The sequence below is a fragment of the Ammodytes marinus genome, assembly GCF_949987685.1.
Source record: "Ammodytes marinus genome assembly, chromosome: 5".
Lineage (NCBI taxonomy): Eukaryota > Metazoa > Chordata > Actinopteri > Uranoscopiformes > Ammodytidae > Ammodytes > Ammodytes marinus.
In genome coordinates, this window is record NC_137234.1 from 2263455 (window position 1) to 2275464 (window position 12010).

Genomic DNA, 12010 nt, shown 5'->3' on the forward strand with positions numbered 1-12010 from the left:
TAATGTCTGGGTGTAAATGTATTTTATTCTATTGTAATATCGTTATTGTTTTTTTTAACCTTAATTGTTTACCTGCTGAATGCACTACGTACAGCACGTTGGTCAGTGAGAACTGTTATAAATGGGCTTTTATAAAAACATTTGACTTTTTCAAGAGAAGTAGAATGTTTTGTTTTGATGGTTTGGTGTCAAGTTGAGTTAAGTATGTGTAAAGATAGTATATAGCGCCTTAAAGCAATCAGAAACTAGAACATGGGAATAAATAAATGCTCCAGTGAGTTTCATATATTCATTATCCTGCCCTTCTCTGCCTTCTAGCGGTCAAAGATGGCCATGGCATATATTTCTGGAACCAAACGTTAAGACTAGAATATGTTTGTAAACCAAACTGTGGGCCCTGCTGCTGTAAACAACAACAACAGTGAAACAGTAACTTTTCAGGAAGCTTTCTAACTTCAAACAGTGTTCCAGGGATCACATTTTGCTGTGAGGAAAGTTTGTTTATATGAGAATATAGGCCTACCTTAGAAAATGTTTCACTTAATTTCATGGACACACACAAAGTTATATAGGCTAGTGCAGCTTTAAACAACTGACAAAAAATGAGAAGAAAGTGTAAAAGTCAAACAGTAATGGACTATGTTATAGACTGGGGAACATTATTTAGGCTGGGCAACAATAAAAACTGCAGGAAACTGAGTACAATATAACGGCAAATAAACTAAGAAAAACGTAATAGGCAATGCATAACTATGTTGTAGTTACTAAAAGAAATACATTGAGTTTATCTCGCCGCCTTTTTTCATTTCAAACTGAGTGAAGGGCGGCAGAGGGGACGAGGCGGTTACAACAGCTGCGGTTGCCGCCCACGTGAACGGTGACCGCGCACAGATTTTGCCCAACCGCTCAGCTCTCCCCGTGTTCAAACTTTCGGCGGCAAGGCGGAAACACAAGGCATTTTATATAGGCTACTATCTATGATGTTAACAGAGGATCCAGACCTAAACAACACGGCTCTACCATTTATTAGTTGCTACAGGGTCTGGCATTTAAGAAAATATTGAATGTATTCTACTCTAAACACAAACATGTGGAACCAGCGACTGGAGTCACTTTTCTAGGGGGAATTATTATTTAGACGGAACTTAATTTTTTTTTTTTACTAGAATTTATTCTTCATAAAAGCTCATACACAGAGACTATCACACCGTTATACATGGTGTAAGAGAAATAGGTGCGGTGGACTTCTGTTCGGGCTATCCCAACCATAGATATATAGAACTATCTATCTCTATCTATGATCCCAGCGATAAACTGAAGCACCTCACCGTCATTGTGAAGTCAGTTTAATGGACCATCTTATATAATGAGGAACAGTATGTACAATATGCATTAAACTGGTGAAATTGGAAGAGCACAATATAGGGCCAAACAAACCGTTCTGCGTTACTATGTAGCAGTTACTGAAAACTGCTACAATAGGTGTGAGAGTGTAAACAGGAAAGCAGCTCTTGACTGTGGAAGTGTGTGGCTCTTAAAAGAGCCGTTGTGTCTTTGTCGTCGTGGTAGAAACAGCGCTCGTAGTTTTACTTGGAGCTGGTGTACTTGGTCACGGCCTTGGTTCCCTCGGACACGGCGTGCTTGGCCAGCTCGCCGGGCAGCAGGAGGCGGACGGCGGTCTGGATCTCCCGGGAGGTGATGGTGGACCGCTTGTTGTAGTGAGCGAGGCGGGAAGATTCGCCGGCGATGCGCTCGAAGATGTCGGACACGAAGGAGTTCATGATGCCCATCGCCTTGGAGGAGATGCCGGTGTCGGGGTGGACCTGCTTCAGGACTTTGTACACGTAGATGGCGTAGCTCTCTTTGCGGGACTTGCGCCTCTTCTTGCCGGTCTTGGTGGCTTTAGACACGGCTTTCTTAGAGCCCTTCTTGGGCGCTTTGACGGTCTCTGGCATGTTCGGGTCAGTGAAAGATCAACTGAGTAGAATGATACAATGTTGCAGCGAGGCTTGGTTTGTCTGTTGCCTGATGCAGATTAGACGGTGCCGTTGCTCGCACAGGATTGGCTGTTGTTGCTTTCTGGACTGAGCATGCGCAGTAAATGTGTCCCTATGAGCACATTTTTAATAGGCTTAATCATGAATTTATATATTTGAATTGGTTGTGTGTAAAGGAGGCTCGTTGAAAGACATGTGGAGTGAGTCAAATATGTATTACTTTAAAGGGTCAGTGTGTAGTTTCAGAGGAGGGGGATTTGTTTACATTCACAGAGCCTGCAGTTAGTTTACTAAACGTATTTTCTCTACATGTAATTCTTAGTATTGAATAATTCTATCATCATACATCAAATTATTTTGAGGAACCTGGAACCAAACGTTAAGACTAGAATATGTTTGTAAACCAAACTGTGGGCTCTGCTGCTGTAAACAACAACAACAGTGAAACAGTTTGTTTATTCAGTTATGAGAATTTACCTTAGAAAATGTTCACTTCTGTGACACACAGAAAGTTATACAGTGCAATTAACCCATGTTTATAAACACTAAAAATGACATGTAAAGACAATGTTTAGTAAACCAACTGCAGGCTCTGTGAAAACGACATAGTGCACCAACTATACAGTAGTATAGCCTAGTAATGTAACTGTGAATGAAAAAATGACCAAACCCAATATTTAATGCAGAATATCAGGTGATGCATTACTTTTTTTTCAAGTGAAGCAGCAACTACAGCATTTGCCATTAGTTTACTGCCAGCTGCAAGTAAATGCATAAGAAATGTAATGTTTCTATTTATTTGTCAAATAGACAGTACATCCAAATCCCACCTCTAAAACTTAGTATGTCCGCTAGTTTCTTTATATCTTATTATTGCGCATGTCAGCTACTTGTAAAGTGCCATGTTTATAGCGTTTCTTTATTTTATCCTACTTCAGTTCATCATTACCACTGCACCTGGGTCAGATAAAGGACATTTTGATTCTTTGGTATACCTTGCATGTAAACAAATTCACAATGAAGTAGTGTGATGAAGTTATAATATGGGTAATAAATGCATTATGATATATAAGTGGAAAGAAGGAAGAAAGTTGCTCTATGGTTGTCAGTATGTGGCTCTTAAAAGAGCCTTTGTTTGTTTGGTCTGTAGACGCGTCTGTGTGAATCGGCTTATGCTCTCTCGCCACGGATGCGACGGGCCAGCTGGATGTCTTTGGGCATGATGGTGACCCTCTTGGCGTGGATGGCGCACAGGTTTGTGTCCTCGAAAAGACCCACCAGGTAAGCCTCGCTGGCCTCCTGAAGGGCCATGACGGCGGAGCTCTGGAACCGCAGATCGGTCTTGAAGTCCTGGGCGATCTCACGGACGAGACGCTGGAAGGGCAGCTTGCGGATCAGCAGCTCGGTGGATTTCTGGTAGCGACGGATTTCCCTCAGAGCCACGGTACCGGGCCTGTAACGATGGGGCTTCTTGACGCCGCCGGTGGCAGGGGCGCTCTTACGGGCAGCCTTGGTGGCGAGCTGCTTCCTGGGAGCCTTTCCTCCGGTGGATTTACGGGCGGTCTGCTTGGTACGAGCCATTGTTAAGTCTTTCTTTCTCTGTCGTTCACAGCGATAGAATGAATGAGGGCTAGAGCGGGGACAGCGGCTTTATATAGGGCACTGGAGACGGGCTGGAGGGGGCGAGCTCAACGCTGATTGGTTTAGAATGAGAGAAGAGCGCGAAATTCAAATTTTGAGCAGTTGAGCGGGATGAGTTAACGGCTCAACCAACCGCCCGGCTCCTCCCACCGCAGCGGTTGACCTACTTTTACATTCTGTAGTAATATAAAACAGATTGTAGAATCAACATCAAGCATTTTGAATTGTCAATATATTTGGTTCACAACAAGGCTGTAAGAAGACTTTATTATAAGGTTTGTTGTTTATTTATTTTTATATTGACCCTAGTTTCAAAACATGTTTAGGGAAAAAATCCCCACAAAGGTAACAACAAATATTTAGAACATCGAACAAAACACTAATTTAAAACAATTGTCAACACAAAGGTTACAGAATATCTCCATTACATCCCTGTATTACTCAGAAATGTAGGCCTATATCATTATTGTACAGTAAATTAAGGTGAAAAGAGGCTATAAGTGGCTCCAAATCTCTGTAAACTTTATGTGAGGAATATACCATATTTATACTGACATTATAAACATATTAAAGGTGCAGTGTGTAATATGACATCATCAAGAAAGTTCTACAAAGTTCTAGAATGCAACGCTCCCTGGGTAACCCCACTCCTTTCGAATAATAACAGAAGCTACAGTGGCCTTCAAGGACAAGAACTATTCTAAATTTTAAACAATGCACCTGATGACATTCCAACTATGACACTTTCAAGATGGCGGCACTAGGCCTTGGTCCAAAATATGCAGAAATATGGACATATATGAGACCCTTTCTAAGGGAAAAATAAATAATTCAAAACATTTTTTCAGCTATTATGCACTAAATTAAATGTACTTGTTGATATTATAATTACTTTCTACAAAATCTGCTAGGAAATAAAACCCAAAATTCTACACACTAAAGGTTTAAAGGTTACTAGGTCACCAAATATTAATGGTCTATACTTTGAAATGAGCCATTCTGTAGAATTGATAGACAGAATTATGAAGACAATATGCTACAGTTGAAAACAAATGTACAGTAATCATAAATCAATACGTTTTATTTGTATAGCCCAATATCAAAAATATAGGCTACATTAAAACTGAATTAGTGTATCATTGTGTATAGCCCTTAGTTGAATGCACTTACTGGAAGTCACTTTGGATAAAAGCGTCAGCTAAATATTGTTATACTATTATTTATTACAACCGATTCAAATGCATTTTATTGGTCACATTGTGTAGACTGTAGGCCTATCCTGACTAGAATATGTTCACATCATAGACAGTAGATAACGCACAAAACAAACCCACATACTCAACTATACTGCTCATACAAATGCATTTTCCTTACAAGTGTGGCACCATTTAAAAGAGAAATAATCAGGCTTTCCAACGGTATATGAGATGTATTGCCAAGAAGCATTGTTACAACAAAAAATCAAGTAAACACAAATTACCTCACTTGTGTTGAATTTGGTTTGTGTCACTACTAGACTAATTCAGACACGGCTCAATACTGCCATCTAGTGACAGAAAGTGGAATTACAATTTGGAGCTTTTTATTTTCTTCAATGCATTGCTGTTTACATGAGGTAGAAAATGTTGTAAGGGCTGTGCTTTTTTTAAAAAAGAAGGTACACAAATAGGGGTTAGTTTAAAAATCGCATTTTATTCAAGAATATAAAAGTAGTAACGCAATATGATGAGATGACATTTAAAAAAAGATCATTTTCAAATTCCCTAATTTGTATAAAAAATAAATCCTTCTTCAACAGAGTATGAAACCAGAATTGACATTATGTGTGGATATAACATTTTTACGTTTTATTAATAGAAAAGTACATGTCGATGTACTAATACAGGTCTTAAAAATGCATTTTCAGAATGTTTTTTAAGAGGAAAATGTATATAAATAGCTTATATCACTTCACCTAAACGTCAGATTTAAAAAAAAAGGCCTTTCCTTATTGTTTAATATTATTTCAATGCTTTTTGTCATTTCAAAGGTTATGATAAAGTAGAATTTCTCCATTTGATTATAAAAACAGATACACATAAACGACTGAATAAACAATTAATACGTGTAAAAACCTATTGCACATTTGCAGCTCTATTGCTCAAACCCTGCTTCATATAATATGGTTCACACTGGTAGAAAAAGAGCAAACATTTAGCACATTTAGTCCTATAACATGTATACTACATCTTGAATAAAATATAATTTAAAAAAAATATATAAATAAAAATAAAAAACGTAATGTATTCATTTAGGAAAAAAATAAAAAAACAGTCTGTATAAAAATAGTTGTATGTAGTTTGTTTGGGAGCAAAAGTGTTTTGTATTGAACAGCAGGCCTACACACACACACACACACACACACACACCGCGTCTTTCAACATTTTGCTAGTGAATCCAGATTCCTCTTATCAGCATAATTCATTTGTATGATTTAGTTGATGACGCCCTTAATACTTGTTAATATTCAATTTAAATAAAAATGATACATACCAACATAAAAAATAATGAAAGTTAGCCTTTCTAATATAAATAAAACTATTTATATCTAACAACTATCTCTAAGTGTTAAAATAGGAATAGGAAATGCTCTTTAGTGAAGTCGTGGTGGCTCTTAAAAGAGCCTTTGTTTGATTTTTTATCTGGGATGAATTTCGCCGCTTCACTTCTTCGCCTTCTTTGCTGCTGCTTTCTTGGCCGGTGCTACTCTCTTCACCGGAGCCTTCCTCGCCACTTTCTTCACGGCTTTCTTAGCGGGAGACTTCTTGGGCGCTGCCTTCTTTGCGGGGGATTTCTTGGCTGCTACCTTCTTGGCTGCTACCTTCTTGGCCGGTGACTTCTTTGCCGCTACTGGCTTTTTAGCTGCCTTCTTGGTAGGTGTCTTCTTGACGGCGGGTTTCTTTGCCTTGGCGGGTGCCTTCTTGACCGCCTTCTTGGCTGCTGGCTTGGCTGCCTTGGGCTCCTTCTTGGCGAGCTTGAAAGACCCGGTGGCTCCGGTCCCTTTAGGCTGGCTGAGGGCGCCGATGGACACAAGCTTGGTCACGGCAATGTTGATGCGCTTGTTCGCCTTGACTACATCGACTCCCTGGGCGGCGAGGACTTTCTTGACGGCGGCCAGAGAGATGCCCTTGCGCTCGGTGGAAGCGGCCACGGCAGCCAGGATCTGCTTGGGCAGCGTGGGTCCATCCTTCTTGGGCTTGGCTGCTGCCTTCTTCTTGGGGGCTTTCGCTGGGGCTTTCGCCGGTGCGACTGCGGGAGCTGTTTCCTTTTCCATGTCTAACGATTAACTGTCGAAAACGGTTTGTGGAGTTTAGTGCGCACGAGGCGGGAGTTATACATTCCATGAGAACCGTGGAGAGTCAACCGCACGCCGCTCTGCCGCCCTCGCTCAAATGTGGCGACACTTTGTGTTTTCTCCTCCACTTTCCGGGGATAAAACTCATATATTGGAAATGTTTTATATCATTAAAGTTATCCTAGCAGTTAGAGAAGCTTGTCCTCTTCAGATTTAGCTCGTTTTAGGAGCAGTGGACCCGTTAATTTGACTCCAGTAAGCTTCAAACCTCTCCAAAACACCGCCACTTTGGGCAACTCATAGCGACTTTCTTTCACATTTCGTCTCCTAAAATGGCTAAAAGTGATTCGTATTAAACGTGAAAGTGGTTTTCCAGTGAGCAGAGATGTCTAGCTAAAGAGAAAACATGAAATCGCGGCAGTGGGGAGTTTATTTTTGCTTAAATAGGAGATGTTTTCGGTGGAAGTAAACACACGGATTGCTGCCTGTGATTTAGTAGGCGAGGTTGATTCCTGACAATAGGACCCGCTGGCAATGCCTCCCCAAATCTATTTTTAACATGAAGACACTGACAGCACAACGTAATAACATAATAATAATCAGTTGTAGCATTATATTAAATTCATATTTCCTCTTATAGGCTACATAGACCTAAACGAATCACCTTAATAAGCTTCAGTGTGTGTGGATGTAGCCTATGTAGTCTCGCCAAGCCAGGCCAAACTACAATTGTGTCTGTTAAATGATTTGATTGGCTTTGATTTTGTTAATGCAAAAATAACAACACTCCTATATTTAATTAATAATTCAAGGTAGGCTATTGAGATGCAGCTGACGTCACAGATGTGTTTTGACATCTGCAGTGTAGATAGTAATAATGTTGTGCATAGCCTAAGTTTTTTATAGGGTTGATTTAAGTGTTTTTATGCTAATTTTATATTTTTTAGTTTTTTTTACTGTCTTGAATATAATTTTTAGACTTTACTCTATCTGATTGTATTCCAGTTTATTATATCCACTGGGGATTGGTGTTGCCTGTATGCAATGCAACATGTATTATATCGGCTTAATGCATGCATTTTGAAAGTGTAAAATTGGAGCCTAGTATTTGTGAGCAGATTGAAGAAACTTGGTTGCTGATACAAACTGTATAAGTAAAGGAATAATTCAAATAATGGAACATTTTACATTTTTAACCTATTACAGATTTTTATTTTTTGGTTGCATGCCTGTTTCAGAAGTTGCTAAATGATTATTGTAGCCCTTTGCAGAGCTCCTGAAGACATGTCTCGAGGAAATGTCTCTTTTAAAAAAGTAACATTGAATTGTGTTTTAAAGTTATAATGCAAAATCATTATATATGTACCAGTCTGTATAGCTACATTTTTATGTTGGACCCTTTGATGAAAGCCAGTTATCATGCTTTGACCTATGAACTGAAAGGGCCAAAGGTGGAGTCAGTGATTCTGGTGAACGCTTGTTGTCAAAATCCCTTTTTGTCAAAATCAGTGAATATCTCCTCACCACCTGCTACCTGTACTGTAAACAATCAAGTGTTATTATACAGCCTATAGGTGCCATGTTGTTTGCTACAGTGGGCTCTTTTATAAACATGCCCTTTGTTTACATACCAGTTTACAGAGCCTAGGCTGTGTATTAACACCATGATTTTTGTGCATAAAGTAGGCTACAGACAGAGGATAATGAGGAGATATTCACTGATTTTGACAAAAAGTGATTTTGACAACAACCGTCCTCCAGAATGACAACACCTTGACCCTATAGTGACCCTGTTCCTACAATGGGCCTAATCTTTTTTATGGAGACAGTTTCACTCACACACAAAATAAACAAATAGGGCTGCTCCGGTGGTGTAGTGGATATAGCGTGTACCATATCGGCTCCGGCCTTCGTTGCAGTGGTCGCGGGTTCAAATCCGACCCGTGGACCTTTACTGCAGGTCATCCCCCCCCCTCTCTCTCTGTCTCTCTGTCTCCCCATTTCAACTCTGTACTGTCTAATAAAGCTTGAAAATGCCCCAAAAAATACAAAATAAATAAATGTACAACTCACACTGTTTGTCAATCAAAGTATTTATCAAAACACACATTTGAAAATCTCACTTTTTTTTCTCTTTTTTTCTTCAATCTTTTTTCGATACATTTGAACATTTCCATCATCAGAATCTGAATTTTTTTCACACGAACACAGTCCAAAAGTTTCAAGCTGAAAAGCCTGTGTAAACGTCCATAGAGTTAACACCAGGCCTTACAAACACAAACGATTGGAGGAGGACTTTTTAATTTTTTAAATTCAACTGGACCAGATCCACAGTATCAAAAATAGATTATCTGAATTAAAAGGCCAATAAAATAAATAATGCCAGGATTTTTTTTTTCTCATTTTGGAGCGACTTTTTAGCCTTCCCCTAAAGACACCAGTGACTGTGTGACAGTTATGCACACTTAAAATTCTTCATATGTTGGCATGAAAAGCTCAAATAAAGTGTATAAATCTTTGGTTTATTGGTGGAATACGGAATAGTATAAGGGCCACGGGAGAGAGAGAAAAAAAAATTATAGAAAGAATTATCCTCCACAATTTTTTTCTCCCGTGTCCCTAAAATGTTTTCCGTAGTAGTTAGCTACTATATACAGTCTTTGGGTACGAAACGCATTTAAACTCAATATTGTGTGTGTGTGTGTGTGTGTGTGTGTGTGTGTGTGTGTGTGTGTGTGTGTGTGTGTGTGTGTGTGTGTGTGTGTGTGTGTGTGTGTGTGTGTGTGTGTGTGTGTGTGTGTGTGTGTGTGTGTGTGTGTGTCTGTCTGTCTGTCTGTCTGTTTTCTGTGTCTGTGTGTGTGTGTGTGTGTGTGTCTGTGTCTTTGTGTGTGTGTGTGTGTGTGTGTCTGTCTGTGTATGTTTTTGTGTCTGCGTCTGTCTGTCTGTTTTCTGTGTCTGTCTGTCTGTCTGTCTGTCCGTCCGTCCGTCCGTCCGTCCGTCCGTCCGTCCGTCCGTCCGTCCGTCCGTTTATGTTTCTGTGTCTGTCTGTCTGTCTGTTTTCTGTGTCTGCGTGTGTGTATGTGTCCCTGTGTCTGTCTGTCTGTCTGTCTGTCTGTCTGTCTGTCTGTCTGTCTGTCTGTCTGTCTGTCTTTGTTTGTGTCCGTCCGTCCGTCCGTCTGTGTATGTTTCTGTGTCTGTCTGTCTATCTGTCTGCCAGCCTGCCTACCTGTCTGTCTGTCTGTCTGTCTGTCTGTCTGTCTGTCTGTCTGTCTGTATGTCCGTCTGTCTGTCTGTCTGTCTGCCTGCCTGCCTGTCTGTCTGTCTGTCTGTCTGTCTGTCTGTCTGTCTGAAGCTAGTTAGCTGCTATATATACAGTCTTTGGGTACGAAACAAATTCACACACAATATTCCTGAGACAGACGTGGAAACTGTAATAATCTACGGAGGCTTCTCATTGGTTGTTCAGGCACTTGAGGATCAGTCAATTTTTTCGGATTTTTCGTCCAATCGGTGGCTTAATAAAATCACTGTTACCGGGCAGATTAGAGCATCAAATTATGCATTAGGCTTCCATAGGACCTACTGGAGTATTTTTTTTAATTTAAATTTAGAGTGGTAGGAAGCATTTAATTCACCAGAAAGAGCAAGGACATTTTAAATAAAAAACTATTGGATAAGGATAATATATTTTGAAAACAAAAATTTATTTTCTTGAGTCTTAAGAATGACATTGGTAGTGATATACCCTGCGTTCCAAATCTCCTCCTCTTTCTTTTCTATATTCTACATACTACATCTGATCATAAAACTAATCTAGTTAGGATGCAGTAGGCATACACTTGGGACATACTTTTACTTATTTATTTCATCCTAACATGGATCCTTGATCTTGCCTCTTGCTTTTATATCCGTCTCATCGCCAGTTGTTTTCGTAGAGAGACTTCGTCGACGTCACTTCCGGTGTGCACCTTGTGGGTCAGAATCGCCCAAATAGGATGCAGTTTTCAACACTAACAATCTTGGCCGGAAGAAGTAGGACATCCGGGTACTTCTAACCATCCTAAATCTGGCCACAAGAATCGGTACATCCTAAACATATGATTCTTAGTATCGAATAATTCTATCGTCATAAATCAAAACTGAATTATTTTGAGGAACCTGGAACCAAACGTGAGACTAGAATATGTTTGTGAACCAAACTGTGGGCCCTGCTGCTGTAAACAACAACAGTGAAACAGTAACTTTTCAGGAAGCTTTCTAACTTCAAACAGTGTTCCAGGGATCTACATTTCCCTGTGAGGAAAGTTTGTTTATTCTATTCAGTTATGAGAATATACCTTAGAAAATGTTTCACTTCTCTGACACTCCCAAATTTACACACTGCACCTTTAAAACAGTATATAACCATCAATCTAATTCTTATGACTCAAGAAAACCAAATTATTAAATTTTTTTCAACATTTTCAGTGTGCTCCTATGCTTAAAATCTTCCAGTAAATCCTAAAAAGTCCTCATGCATAATGTTGTTGCTCTTTTCCACCCGGTAACAAGTAAAAATCTGAATAAGCGCATTAAGCCGCCCTGGGAACAGCAGTCTAGAATAAAGAGAAAGAGTCCGTGCTGCAGTGTGTAGCTACTGGGGCGCTCCACAGAATGGTAAGGCTGGGTCACTGGTTTTGCTGTCCCAGTCAAACTGGTGGTACGGGTCAAACTGGTCTGAGCCGGTCAGAACTCCAATGTCTCTGTCGATGATCTCATTAACTGCAAACGAGAAGAAGACACAGAAACAAAGGGAAGTTAGTTTTTATCACATAACATTTTGATGTAGGCCTGCACTATGCTGCACAGTTTATAAAGTTTTTAAATTTTATTTTTTTTATAGACTTTCTGAAAAATCCTAAATTAATGTTGACACCTTGGGACTAAAAATGGAAACATTAAAGTAATTAATTAATCTGACATGTTGCTATCTAAGGTGCCCCATTAGTTAACATTCCATTTGTTTACATACAAGTTTACAGAGTCTAGGCTGTGTATT

At 39.7% G+C, this 12010-nt stretch overlaps 5 protein-coding genes across 6 annotated transcripts in view; all 5 read right to left on the reverse strand.

The window, feature by feature from the left end:
• Nucleotides 1-12010, reverse strand: part of dus2 (dihydrouridine synthase 2) — a 172299-nt gene that overhangs the window by 103347 nt on the left and 56942 nt on the right. The window lies entirely within an intron of this gene.
• LOC307251009 (histone H2B-like) lies at nt 1587-1955 on the reverse strand (the record flags this gene model as incomplete). Its single annotated transcript, XM_080028304.1, has 1 exon — nt 1587-1955. The coding sequence occupies one exon, from the start codon at nt 1953-1955 to the stop codon at nt 1587-1589; it is 369 nt and encodes a 122-aa protein (XP_079884430.1).
• LOC307251010 (histone H3.2) lies at nt 3168-3581 on the reverse strand (the record flags this gene model as incomplete). Its single annotated transcript, XM_080028305.1, has 1 exon — nt 3168-3581. The coding sequence occupies exon 1, from the start codon at nt 3576-3578 to the stop codon at nt 3168-3170; it is 411 nt and encodes a 136-aa protein (XP_079884431.1). The 5' UTR covers nt 3579-3581.
• LOC307251004 (histone H1-like) lies at nt 5329-6962 on the reverse strand. Its single transcript, XM_080028299.1, has one exon. It carries the CDS (start codon nt 6949-6951, stop codon nt 6340-6342), a length of 612 nt encoding a protein of 203 aa, XP_079884425.1. The 5' UTR covers nt 6952-6962; the 3' UTR covers nt 5329-6339.
• nfatc3b (nuclear factor of activated T cells 3b) overlaps nt 9061-12010 on the reverse strand; it is a 41323-nt gene continuing 38373 nt past the window's right edge. For both annotated transcript variants that reach the window (XM_080027845.1, XM_080027844.1), the window contains exon 16: nt 9061-11733. In XM_080027845.1, the coding sequence (XP_079883971.1) occupies nt 11606-11733 (128 nt within the window). In that variant the 3' untranslated portion in view covers nt 9061-11605. The remainder of the gene's footprint in view (nt 11734-12010) is intronic.